Source organism: Cercospora beticola, chromosome 7, assembly GCF_033473495.1.
Source record: "Cercospora beticola chromosome 7, complete sequence".
Classification (NCBI taxonomy): domain Eukaryota; kingdom Fungi; phylum Ascomycota; class Dothideomycetes; order Mycosphaerellales; family Mycosphaerellaceae; genus Cercospora; species Cercospora beticola.
In genome coordinates this window covers 1,123,897-1,137,024 of record NC_088941.1, presented here as the reverse complement: position 1 = coordinate 1,137,024, position 13,128 = coordinate 1,123,897, and the positions used below count along the sequence as shown (strand labels likewise).

The following is a 13,128-nucleotide window of genomic DNA, read 5'->3' as shown; positions in this document are numbered from 1 at the left end:
ATGACAACCTGAGACACTATCCCACACGTTCTCAATAGCCATTCCTCAAGCGGGCCGCCCGTTTCGCGAACACTGTACTCGGAATACACTGGCCGCTTGGAGCGATAAGTAGCTGGTTACATTTTTGTCCGCCGAGCGACCACTTTTTAATATAAATTAACGGCACGTTGCAGGCTAAAAGCTTGGCGAACTAGAACATACCCACAATGACCAGCTTCCACGAGCAAACGCGCCATCCATCTCCTTGTGACTTCCAACCTCTCATTCTAGCAAGTTCTCGACTATAGAGAAAGCAGAGAAGACGAGTCGGGCCTTGGTCGACAGCTGCATCGTTGCACACACTTGACCACCGAAGCTATCACCTCCGACCAGCCAAAGCACACGAACGTGTTGCGTTCACTAGCCATGTCCAATAGCTATTTCGGTCAACCACGGACAGGTGGATTGTTTGACTCTTCAAGCACAAGTACCACCCCTGCTTCAGGTTCTGGTGGCTTTGGTTCAACAGCGCCTGCTGCAAGTTCAAAACTCTTTGGCCATGCGAATACCGGCACATCAAGTTCGAGTCGTGGACTCTTTGGCTCTGCGAATACCGGCACATCAGCTTCGAGTCCTGGTCTCTTTGGCCCTTCGAATACAGGCCCGTCAACTTCGAGTCGTGGCCTCTTTGGCTCCACAAATCCAAGCACCTCTGGCCCTGCGAATACCGGCACGTCAACTTCGAGCCGTAGTAGCTTCTTTGGCTCCACAAGCCCAAGCGTCACTCCTCCTATCTCGAGCTCTGGTACTCCTGCGACTTCTAGTGCCAATGCGAACAACCAATCAGCGAAGCCTCTGTCACGCGAGCCTGAAGACCTGAAGCCTTATCGTATAGCCGAGCCGTTCGAGTAAGTTGGGTTGGCGTCTCGGACGCTGCAATCAAGTAGAAACTAACAAACGAATAGCCCCAGCAGTCCGGTCATCACTGTGAAAGTGGGAACATCAGCAACAGGCACTGCCACTTTCCACGTACATCAAGAGATTCTGCGTCGTACCTCCGACTTCTTACGGGCGAAGAGCAAGGAGGTCTGGTCTGAGCCTGGTCGCGCGGTCGAAATTCCGAACCACTCACCAGCAATCTTCAGACTGTACGTGAACTGGGCATACTCTGGCTTGATACATCTCGCCAAGAAGCCGGAAGAATCAGCGGATAGGTCTGAAGCTCAATCCGATTCCAAGCGACCCACAGTAGAAGAGGTTATCGATGAGTCTCAGACTGAAACTGAATCAAACTCCGTCAAGGACAGCGAATTCACCGAGAAGTCACCCGAGAAGTGTCAAGCCAAGCCTCAATCGGTCATGCAAGACGATGACAACGCTTGGATTATCCTCGCGAAGGCATACGTTCTAGGAGAGGAACTAATTGATGCCAAGTTCAAAAATGACATCCTGGCCACCATGAGATTCAAGCAGTGGTCCGTCGATAACGAAACCATCAAGCCTTTGATGGGCAGATTGTCGAACATCATCTACAGTGGGACGACGGGGGGCTCTGACGCACGTAAATTTCTTGTGGATCTTTACTATGCTCGTGTCACGAAGGCAGAGCTGATGCACAAGAAGGGCTCCTTGATTCAGGACTTTGCGTTCGATGTGCTGATCGCTAAAATTCCTTGAGGTGGCGAGAGAGAAGGCTTGTAACGTCGCGGAGTCCAGTCAAATGCGCCTCGAGGGGCAATGGAGAACTGACAGCTGATGGGTTGACTGTTGGGAACCACTCGCATGTCGAAAGCTTTGGAGGCAAAGAAGCCTGAGACTTGGTCGAGCTTGCTTGGTGTGCAATATTATCAAGAAGTAGTCATTCAGCCCACCCACTTAGAAAGCTTTGACGCTAGTGAAGGATTGAATATTTGTCCAATGATAATCGATACCAGGGGTGTAGAGCTCTAACGTTTCACGAGCAGTCAAGATGATGACGAAAGTAACGTGCTCGATTACAGGAGCCAGATCCTCTCCTTTCCAGAAGCATCTCTTACACCACCTGCATTCATCTGCCCATAAAGTATCCTCAACCCTAACGCCAACGCAGCCGTAGCAAAACTACACGCCGCACAAACAAAATTTCCCGTCGGATATCCACTCGCCGCCTCCCTGGGCAACCAAATCCACTGCGCAATAATCTGACTCACACCAGCCATACTATTGTTCATCGCCGTCGCAACCGCCATTGTCGTGATCGCTGGAACATTACACGTCACCCAAGCGCTCAACGGGCCCGAAGATGGGAAGGCTCCGGCAGCACAAAGCATCAAACACCCGTACCGGGCTGTGTAAGCGTCTGCGGGCAGAAGGCCAGCTGTGAGCCAGCCGATTCCACCGAGAGTGGAGGAGATTCCGATGTGTAGGCCTCGTTTGTTGGTGCGGTCGGCGGACCATCCGAGGAAGAGACAGATTATGTAGCCTACGACCCAAGGTGGAACGGTCATGAGTTGGGCGGAGATACTGGTGTAGCCCAGGCCAGAGACGATGGTTGGTGTGAAGAAGGTTAGAGAGCCGAGGGGGACGCAGTTGGTCGCCTTAATTGATGTGTCAGTTGTAGAAGCTAATGCGACTTTGGCGAAGACTTACGTAGGCGAAGTAGTGCGTCAACATCCTTGGGCTGAAAGCTGTGGCCATAATTTCCTGCTTCGTGGACTTTTGCTGCGTGAAACCACCACCTTTGACAGCAATGCGGTCTTGAATGTATTTCTTGTCATCGTTGTTCAGCCACTTGGCACGACTGGGATAATCAGGCAAGAAGAGTAGGACGGGAATGACCATAATGACGGTAATGATGCCTTCGATGATGAACAACCATCGGAAACCTTCGAGTCCTGCTGTGTTGTTCATATTTCCCACACCGTAGGCTATGCATCCGCCAAAGGCTCCGGCAGCAGTCGCTGATGCGAGGACGAAAGCAATTCGCACGCTGCGTTCTTCGACAGGATACCAGAATGTGATGAGGTAAACGATACCTGGAAAGAAGCCCTGCGTATATTGTCAGCTTCAATATATTGAAGTGTCGGGACGAAAATGCTTACAGCTTCGAAGACACCAATGAAAAACCTCAGAACTACTACAGTCGCGTAGTTCTGCACTCCAGCGAAACCGATAGTAAACACACCCCACGCTCCAAGCAATGTCGCAAGCCAAACGCTCGGACGAACATATCTCTTCATGATCCAATTGCTGGGTACTTCGAACAATGCGTATGCGAGCGAAAAGAGCGAAACCGCCACGGCGTAATTTGTGTTAGTCATATTCGTAGCTTGCAAGAGAGAGTCGCCAGTCTCTTGGTTCAGTACTTTGGAATTGCCGATGTTGCCTCTGTCGAGATAGTTGAGAAGGTAGACCCAAGCGCAAAGCGGTAAGATGTGGAGGTCCATGCGACGGACGAGCTTTCGTGCTCGTTGCTTGTCTTCAACGAACGGTATGTGTTTGATAGGATCTTCTTCCGGGCCCTGCTGATTTGTTAGCTCGGAGAATCTGTTTGTGACAGGCCATGTCCATTACCGCTGCAGTTTCGATAGCATCTTCGGCATGGATTGCTCCATGCTCCTCTTTTTCGGTCCCAGCCATTATGTTCGGCTTTAGCGTGTAATTCGCAAGTGCTTGTTGGGAGAGTGAAGATCAGAACTCAACACATTGATGTGAGTGATACAAGTGGCATATGAGGAGCAGAAGTGGCGTGAAAGGAATCTGGCAGAAAGATGGTCATTGCGGAAGACTTGCCTTGTTGCCGCTCTGGTGTTTCCACTCTGTGTAGATCTTGCCCGCTCGTGGGAAGCCATGTTGCATGCCCGCCACGCGATCATGCAGATCAATATGGGGTTTCGCGGAGAAGAGCGTGCGGAGAAGTGTGCCCCATTTGCATGCAGAAGAGCTGTCACGACTTTGGAGTGCTTTTTGATGACGATGCACGACGGATATTGGTACCAAGTACATGCATGCATGTAGCATGGTTATATTTCTATTAGTTGCTTCGCTCCAATGCAAGATTTGTGCTTGGGAGAAAGTCAGGCGAGCTTGTTATTGATCACTTCACTTGTGCGCGGGTAGAAAGCACTGCATAGCTACCTATGGTAGTCATACACCAGGGCTTGCCAGAGATCCGCCAACTCGCATCCGCCGAAGAATTGACATGCATATGTGCAGCGCATCGGAATGGGATGCCATACCTGGCGGTTGCTAGATCCGTCGGGTTGCCGCTTTCGTCATCGCATCTGTCTGTGTGTAGTATATTCGAGCCTGAGGGCGGTATGTGATGACCCGTCTTCTAGTGCTTAAGATGTTTGCGAACAGACATCACAGAGGCTGCCTTCCTGCACTCGAAGGGTGTCGCTTTTGTACAGGCTGCAAGGATCGGTTCGGATAGACGTCATCAATGCCAAGCCGGCTCAAAGCTGTGAGTGTGCAAAGGTACCGGCCCGTGGTGTTGGTTGTTGAATCAATGGCAAGAGCTTTGCATCTGCTTCATTCTCTGTGACAATTTCAGTCCCAATCTCCTGTGACCTGCCCAGACATCAAGATATTGACCAAGAAGATAAGCGGAGCAAAATGCCATTCGCCACAGTCAATGGCCATGCTATCCAGTATGTCGAAAGCGGGCAGGTAGGGTACAACGTGCAAGAAGACAAGCTACCGATTGTCTGCATACACGGATTGGGAAGCTCGCAGAATTATTACATGCCAGTCGTGCCGTACCTGGAAGGTCACAGAGTCGTCGCGCTCACCACATATGGAGCGGCGGAATCGAAGTCGAAAGGAGAGAAATTGAGCTTGGTGGATATGGCGGAAGACGTGATAAGCTTGATGGACCATCTTAAGATTCCAAAAGCTATCGTGGCTGGACATTCCATGGGCGGACCAATGGCACTGACTGTTGCGGCGCGGCATCCAGACAGAGTCGTCGGCGTTGTCGCGATCGGACCTGTAAACCCATCCTCTATCAAAGCAGAGATGTTTACTGCGAGGATCGAGACTGTCACTAAAGGTACGCATTTGAGAGTCAAGATCGATCTCTGCTAGAACAACGTGCTGATAATCCGAAGATGGCATGGAGCCATTAGCAAACACTGTTCCGAAGGCTGCCACGGGCTCAAACAGCACGCCTCTCCAGCGAGCTTTCATTCGCGAACTCATCCTTGGCCAAGAACCCAAGTCGTACGCGATGCACTGTGAAGCTATCATCAACATGAAGGATCCCGGATTCTCTTCCATGACTACGCCTGTCGTTATCCTGGCAGGCGAGGAGGACCAGTCCGCACCATTGGCTGGTTGTCAGTTCATCCACGATAACCTTGGCAGCAAGCAGAAGGAGCTCAAAGTGTATAGCAAGGTGGGACATTGGCATTGTATTGAGGTTCCTGAGCAGGTCGGCAAGGACATTCTTGAATTTGCGGCGAAGCTCGCGTGAAGATGATCGGAATTGGGGAGAGCAGAAGATCGGATGCAGCGCTATGCGAGTCGACCTGTCTACCGATCATTCACCTCTCGGCAAGGTTTTCGAAGAGAAGATCTCGCTTTGCAGTGAGCTGCCTAAGCTGCTCACGAGCTTCTTCAAGCCTGTTGCGGGAAGACCGCGCGTCTGAAGGTAGCTCCCTAAACTCCTTCAGCTCGTTCTCGAGTTCACGCAGTCGTGACTTCTGCTTCTCCAGCTCATTTGATTTGTGATATATGTGTTCCAGACTTGTCGACGAAGAAGGTGGCCGGGTAGCACTCAGTCGCTCGTCATACTCCGCGATCTTGGCTTTGAGAGTCTTGGTGGTTCTTGCCCACTCTGTTGCGTTGTCCACCACATCAGCAGGTGCTTCAAAATCAGGACCAGATAATTCGTCGAGCAAGGTCCGCATTCGCTTGGTTTCCTGCTTCATATTGGCCAATTGCTGTTGCACTCGTGCAAGCTGCTGCTTCATCTCGAACTCGGTAGTGTTCAACGTGATGATTTCACGCGCAATCTCTTGGACGTTGATGTGCGGGCAGTCCAGTGCTACCGCTACTTCGGCAAGCGTGTCTAATTGGGTTTCATTTGCCAGCTCGGCTTGCAATACTTGCATAATCTCATCGTGAAGACTACCTTGTTTGCGAGTGAGACTTGAATGTGCCGCCTTTTCGATGCGCTCAGCTTGACTTCGCTGCTCGTCCGCACTCTCGTTCAGATTGGCCAGGGTGAGAAGGGCTTGCAGGGTGTCTTCATTTCTCTCGAAAGGGGGCACGCGAGAACCGTATTTCTTGACGAGCCAGGCTTCGACGGCGGCCCAGTCCTTTGCTTGTGCTTGCTGTACTCTGGCTTTCGATGGCGAGAAGAGTGCCGATGCGGTCCACTCTGCGTCCATGTTCTTGGGATGAGCTGCGTTGATGAAGTGGAGTTTGATGAGCGCGTGTTGCTGGAAGTCGCGTTTCAGATCGGGGAAACTTCGGCCGTGGATTTCACAGTGACGCGCACAACAGTCGAGTTGCTACCAGAAATGCAACATCAAACGCCAACTTCCAGAAGACGCCGAGCCGCTGAACATACGCAGATTACAGACAAAATATTGAGGACACCTGCTGACCGGAGCTCAATGACGGATCATGTTGGCCAAGGCTGCGCTCAAAGCAGCAAAACTTGCGCTCGACAACAAGCAGTATGACCTGGCAATCGAGCACGCAAACTCGGTGCTTTGTTCGGATCCTCAAAACCACTTTGCACGGCTCTTCTTGGGTCGAGCCCTCGAGAAGCAGGGCAAATATGATGAGGCCGCGAGCATATACCACTCAGCTGCCAAGGCAAAGCCAGACGATTCCCAGGCGTGGCAAGGGCTCGTGAGTGTCTACAAAGCTCAAGGCTCAAAAAAGGTAGACGATTATCGCGAAGCAGCAGTCAAGGTTGCGGAGCATTTCATCAATTCCGATGACATCAACCGGGCACAGTCGACTGTGGATGAGCTCACGGCTTTTACCAAGCAGTATGGCACTTCAGCACATAACAAAAAAGTGCTTGAGGTGATGCTGCCAGGAAGCTCAATTTACGATGCTTTGGAGGGACGTATACCTCGTGCTTCGCACACGCTGACGCGGCTCATCGAAATCACCGAGACGGAAGAGGCAGAACGCATCAAGAAGGAGATTAACGAACGCCGGACACGAATAGGCGCAAAAGTTGGTCAAGTCACTGTTGAAGTGAAGCGAGAAGTCTTCACAAACAGCGATCTTGAAAACCTGTACCAGCAACTGATAAACTGGTCAACTGACGATGAGGTCCGGCGGGAATACGAAGAAAAGTTGCTACAGCGTGCGTATGATACGCTCGTTGTGCTGCCACTCGACCAGAAAGCCGCCAAGCTTGACCAGGTCTTGACGCTCGCAGAGGGCATGGTCATCATACATCATCCTTTTCGCCTTGCTTGGGATCTGGTGCTCGAATCGCGAGACATGGATGATCTGAAAGACCTGGATGCGGGTATATTGCGCGAATATGTTGCACTCTTCGAGAAATCTGGACTCGCACGAATTTTCGAAGGATGGTTGACGAGTGAACTTTCGCCATTTCCACCGGCACCAAAAGCCGAAGGAGACGAACCTGTGAAAGAGATCGCTCCTGAAGATCGACTTTTGCTGTTCACGGAGGGTCTATCAGATGCCGAGCAATCGCCTTTCGCGCACCGACTTGTGGGTGACTATTACCTGCATTTGGAGGAGCATGCAAGTGCTGCGGATACAGCCAGGAACGGGCTTAAGGTCGCTCAGATTGAGAGCAATAAGCTTGGTCTTGGTTTGCAAAACACACGCGACGCTCTCAATGCTGTGCTCGGGACCTCTCTTGTTCATCATCAAGCGCCACGAAATCATCCGGAGGCAAAGCGACTGTTCGAGGACATTCTTCAACGGAAGCCCAAGTTCACTTCAGCACTCATTGGTCTGGGCCTGATTCTTGAGGAGACCGAGGACTACCAGGATGCCATCAATTTCTTTTTGCGAGCTCTTGAAGAAGACAAGGGCAACGTGCGCGTGGGTACGGAACTTGCTTGGTGTAGGGCACTAAGCAGCGACTATGCACAGGCGCTCAAGGAACTTGAGGACTTCCTGCAGATGATGAGGGCTGATGACCCGCGAACAAGAGACCTCCGTGCACTGACAATATATCGGATTGGCGTTTGTCTTTGGGAGTCGGACACATCCAAAGCTGCACGCAAGGACCGTAATCGTGGCTACAGCCGTTTTCTGTCCGCGATCAAGACGAATGTCAACTTCGCGCCTGCGTACACAAAGCTCGGCATATATTACAACGATTATGCCAAAGATAGGAAACGTGCCCGCCAGTGCTTCCAGAAGGCATTCGAGCTCTTTGCGGGAGAAGTCGAAGCCGCGGAACGACTGGCACAACTGTTCGCCGACCAAGGAGATTGGGATATCGTGGAGGTGGTTGCACAGCGCGTCGTTGACTCAGGGAAGGCACGGCCGCCGCCAGGGTCGAAGAAGAAGGGCATCAGCTGGCCGTATTCTGCACTTGGTGTCGTGCAAATGAACAAGCAAGAATACCAGCAAGCTATCGTATCTTTCCTCGCTGCGCTACGAATTAGTCCCGACGATTACCAGTCCTATGTCGGACTGGGTGAAAGTTACCACAACTCCGGCAGATACAACTCCGCGTTGAGGACCTTCACGTATGCACTCGATCCGCATGATGACACGAAGCTCAAAATCAATGGAGAGACATGGTTCGCCCGATACATGCTGGCCAATGTTCACAGAGAACTTGGAGAGTTTGAAGAAGCAGAATCTGGGCTGAAGAGTGTGCTGGAGGAACGCCCCTCAGAATTTGGTGTGCTCATGTCTTTGCTTCAATGCTACACTGAGCATGCATGGAGATGTGTAGAAACGGGTCTCTTCGGCCAAGCAGTGCGTTGCGCCATCAGTGCTGTTGAAACGGCCGTGAGAGTGGGCAAGATTTCACCGCAGGCCTTCAACATGTGGAAGTCGGTGGGAGATGCATGCTCAATCTTTACTTGGGTACAAAACAGCATCAACGACTTCCCCTCGGCCGAAGTGCAGGAATTGCTCAACACATCTGCTGAGCAAAGCATGTTTGAAGTTCTTGCCGACGTTGATCTGGTGTCTCTGGGTTCGCTCGATACCGACGGCACAAATGACCCGGCATCGCCTCCGGAGCCTCTCGTAGCAGCGATTTTGGCATACAAGAGAGCAGTTCGCTCGGCATCTCACGATGTACACGCCCAGGCAGTGGCTTGGTACAACCTGGGCTGGGCGGAGCAGCGAGCTCATGCCAGCAGTGCTGCAAAGGCCGCGAAGCGCTACCTGACCACCGCTGTCAGGTGTTTCAAACGCGCCATCGAGCTTGAGGCCGGGAACCCCGAACTGTGGAATGCCCTTGGTGTGGTCACTACAACACTGAATCCAAAGGTAGCACAGCACTCGTTCGTGCGATCTCTCCACCTTAATGAGCTCAACGCCAAAGTGTGGGCGAATCTGGGAGTTCTGTATCTGCTACAGAATGACATTGAACTCGCTCATCAATCATTCGGCCGAGCACAGAGTACTGATCCGGAGTATGCTCACGCATGGGTCGGCGAGGGAATCATTGCTCTCATGACCGGCAACACAAAAGAAGCATTGAACCACTTCACACACGCTGCCGAGATCTCAGATTCAGCTTCGCTCATCACTAAGCGCCAGTATTCTGTGTCCAGCTTCGACTACCTGCTCTCAGCAGAGGGTGCGTCGAACGACCTCACAAAAATCATACAGCCCATTTTCGCACTCGAGCAGCTACGGAACCAAGCTCCTAAGGACCTCCCTTACCGTCATCTCGCAACTTTGTTCCTGGAACGAGTTAGTAACCACGTTGCCGCCATCGAGACATTGACAGAACTCAGCGATACCGCAGAAGCAGACTATGAAGCCAGTGAATCACTCTCGGCACTGGCACGATACGCGCTCGCGAAATCCGATCTTTCAAGGAATCAATTAGCCACTTCAGACTTTTCCAATGCAGCAGAGAACGCCGCAACAGCCCTCGACCTCTCCTCCGATGCCGATAGCAGCGGCCTCGATGCAGAGGCCAGGCGCAAATTGCGACTCTCTTGCCACTTGACAGCAGGTCTTGCACAGTACTACCTCAAAGACATGCCTGAAAGCGTTACGATGTTCAAAGCCGCTCTCCTAGAAAGCGAAAACGACCCAGACGTCGTCTGCTCTCTCGTCCAAGTCCTCTGGGCGCAAGGCGGACAAGATGAAAAAGACGTTGCGCGCCAGCAGCTCTTCGATGCGGCGGAGCGTCATCCCGAACACATCGGAGTCATTACACTCCTCGGTGCCATAGCTGCGCTTGATAACGATACTGACACGGCGAATGCTGTGCGAGATGATTTACTACACCTCCGCACGAAAGAAGGTGTTTCAAGTACCAGCAAAGATTTACAAGGCATTGAATCTTTGCTGGCCGCCATCGCTGGTCTGTTTGGAGGGCAGAACTCAGAAGAGGCACTTGTGACCGAGGCCCAGACAGCTATTCTGCTCAAACCTGATGATTCCCAAGCTTGGTCGCAACTTGCTGCTTTGTCTGGAGAAGACCATGCTGCACAGATGGCTTTAAAGACAGCTATGCAGGCTGTGCCGCCATACGGAGAGCTAGAGGCGGGTGGTTTGGCTCAAGCTTTTGCTGGAACAGGGACTGTGGGAGATGCACAGCGAGCGATGTTCTTGGCGCCCTGGGAGAAAGAAGGTTGGGAGGCGATGAGGAGAGCTTTGGAGTGAACGGCGAGGAGGACAAATGAGAAGTTTTGTAGAAATGGTTGATACGAGTGATGAGCTCAATGTTGGTCTCATGATCAACCTTTGATCAAGCAGATGACAGACTGCTTTAAAAGCAAGAAGAGAAATCCCCATCACACATGTCTTCTCCTTGCCCACTTTGTCAAATACTCCCGACCTTCTAGCCGATATGTATCTTCCTCCACATAATTCCCGCCTTGAGACTCACTCTGCAAGACCAAATTCTGTCCCGCCTGACTTTCATTATACAATGGCCAATGCGGCAACCCCTCTCCATTCGGATGTCCACACCACGCAAAATTGATCCACTGCGCGCTGATCTGCTCACTTAGCGCCTGATATTCCGGGTAGGGGCCTACGAAATCTGGATTATTGAACACGAAAGCCACTTCGCTGAAGTGCTGGACGCCTTTATGCGGTAGAGCCAACGTGCCGGTGCTCTTGAGCCAGGGACGGGTATTGAAACGGTAAATGTAGGTGGGAGAGTGCTGAGCATAGTATTGGGCATCGGACAAACGAGGAGCGTGATAGAAGACGTCGCCGATTATGGCGGCGGCGCGTTTGTATTGTTGGCCGTACTCCGCGAAACGTTCGGTGCCGGTGTTGATGGGCACGCCTTGAGTTGGATCGTCTGGGTACAGGTCTAGGATTCGGGAGACTGTGGAGTTGGGAAATTGGAAGCCTGTGTTGTACAGGAGGTGGTAGCGGAGTTCTTCGTCTGTGTCGATGCCAGGAATACTGGTCGAGATTAGTGGGAGCTCGGTTTGCCATCGCCGCACAACATTTTTGCCCTCAGACGGTCCTCGGAGATTAGGAAAGAGGAAACAGCGACTTACACGTTATCGGTACCTTCATCTGAAGTGCTTCCGTATAAGTGTGGAACGTGGGCAAAGCGCCCCTCCTCAAGCAAGATTGTTGGGAAGTTAGGAATCACATCACCATCCACAGTGGGATACCAGCCAGGACCTGCGACATTGGAGTTGTTCAGAAAGGGAAAGATCTTATCGTATTCCAAAGTTCGCAAGCAAGCCAATGTATCAGGCGCATCAGTGCAATTCGTGTTGTCCACGAGATCATTGTAGATCGGTTGATACCAATCAGTTCCATTATACCAAGCAGTTGTAGCGGAACCCGATTCTTGTATCGAGCGATGGAATAGGCCATCGGTCTTGCCACCATAACTGAGCAGGAGCTGACCTACAGCGAAGGAGCCAGAGCTCTCGCCCCATATCGTGACAGAGTCCTTGTTGCCTCCAAAAGCGGCAATATTCTCAGAGATCCAGCTGAGGCCTTTGCGCATGTCCCGAAGCGCGAGATTCGCGTTTCCCGAGCCTTGAATTTCGATGCTGTACTGGTTTCCCCAGCCGCCTTTTCGATAATTGATGGAAGCTCCAATAATTGGTTTGCCGATCTGAATTGACTTCTCCACGATGAAGGTGAGATTGTAATCAGGACGTCCTGTCGTACCGACTTGATAACTTCCTCCGTGAATCCAGAGCATGACTGGTAAGTTTTGATCTTCAGGTATGCCATGAGGGCGAACGATATTGATGCTCAGGCAGTTCTCACTCATGCCGTAGATGGCATCGTTGGGATCGTAGCTGGGACAGGCATGGCTGTAGGATGTGGCCGGGCGAACGTCTTGCCATGTTTCGTTCAGTGTTTGAGGTACAAGGAACCTATTCTGACCTCCTGTGTCTTGGGCGTATGGTATGCCGAGAAAGATGTCTTGTTGGTACTGTGGAAGGTATATGCCGGAATATGAGCCATTCAGAACTTTGACTACGGGCTCTGTGGCGAGGGCTGTGGTGCCCAGGAGGGCTACGGGCAATGCAGACGCTCGCATGATATTGGTGAGAGCGTCAAGGAGAAGCCTCAGCTTCAGCGATAGGTACCAGGCTAATATACTACCTTTCATGGCGGCAGAATAGAGCTGCAGTCACACAACAGGCGGATTCTGCTCTACGGCGATCATCTTGGCCTATCTGACGTCAATTGCAGGACGAGCATGGCTGAACCTGTTGGCAGGGCAAATACGCCGGATCGCATAGTTGCTGCCGGTGAAGAGTCAGATCTTCGCTAGGTCGATGGCCGGGAGTGGACGCATGAGGAGATGCATGTGAATGGGAACTGAGTGATTCCTCGGCGATGGGCGTCGCGGAAGATGTTGTCAAGGGCCGTTGGTGCCTGAGGCAGCATATTTCGCGGAGCTTGTTCGACGCGAGGACCGCGATTTTCTGAAGCTCGAAGAAACATATCGCCGCAGTTGCCCGTCCCACCCATCCGCCCACGAGACCCACGACACCTTCGAGACGCACGAATACGGATTGTCATTGG

The 13,128-nt window shown here is 51.9% G+C and overlaps 6 protein-coding genes across 6 annotated transcripts; 3 read left to right on the top strand and 3 right to left on the bottom strand.

Moving 5' to 3' along the window:
* Positions 1-405: 405 nt before the first annotated feature.
* On the top strand, positions 406-1,656 carry RHO25_010698 (uncharacterized protein; the record flags this gene model as incomplete). Its single annotated transcript, XM_023602401.2, has 2 exons — positions 406-887; positions 945-1,656. 2 exons carry the CDS (start codon positions 406-408, stop codon positions 1,654-1,656), a joined length of 1,194 nt encoding a protein of 397 aa, XP_023451421.1.
* Positions 1,657-1,973: 317 nt separating this feature from the next.
* RHO25_010697 (uncharacterized protein) lies at positions 1,974-3,597 on the bottom strand (the record flags this gene model as incomplete). Its single annotated transcript, XM_023602402.1, has 4 exons — positions 1,974-2,555; positions 2,608-3,006; positions 3,060-3,479; positions 3,532-3,597. The coding sequence occupies 4 exons, from the start codon at positions 3,595-3,597 to the stop codon at positions 1,974-1,976; spliced, it is 1,467 nt and encodes a 488-aa protein (XP_023451418.1).
* Positions 3,598-4,575: 978 nt separating this feature from the next.
* Positions 4,576-5,434, top strand: RHO25_010696 (uncharacterized protein; the record flags this gene model as incomplete). The annotated part of the gene is made up of 2 exons (XM_023602403.2): positions 4,576-5,011; positions 5,070-5,434. 2 exons carry the CDS (start codon positions 4,576-4,578, stop codon positions 5,432-5,434), a joined length of 801 nt encoding a protein of 266 aa, XP_023451419.1.
* Positions 5,435-5,504: 70 nt separating this feature from the next.
* On the bottom strand, positions 5,505-6,353 carry RHO25_010695 (uncharacterized protein; the record flags this gene model as incomplete). The annotated part of the gene is made up of 1 exon (XM_023602404.2): positions 5,505-6,353. The coding sequence occupies one exon, from the start codon at positions 6,351-6,353 to the stop codon at positions 5,505-5,507; it is 849 nt and encodes a 282-aa protein (XP_023451424.1).
* Positions 6,354-6,591: 238 nt separating this feature from the next.
* On the top strand, positions 6,592-10,773 carry RHO25_010694 (uncharacterized protein; the record flags this gene model as incomplete). Its single annotated transcript, XM_023602405.2, has 1 exon — positions 6,592-10,773. One exon carries the CDS (start codon positions 6,592-6,594, stop codon positions 10,771-10,773), a length of 4,182 nt encoding a protein of 1,393 aa, XP_023451425.1.
* A 131-nt stretch (positions 10,774-10,904) lies between these two features.
* On the bottom strand, positions 10,905-12,709 carry RHO25_010693 (uncharacterized protein; the record flags this gene model as incomplete). Its single annotated transcript, XM_023602406.1, has 2 exons — positions 10,905-11,529; positions 11,628-12,709. 2 exons carry the CDS (start codon positions 12,707-12,709, stop codon positions 10,905-10,907), a joined length of 1,707 nt encoding a protein of 568 aa, XP_023451422.1.
* Between the last annotated feature and the right edge of the window lie 419 nt (positions 12,710-13,128).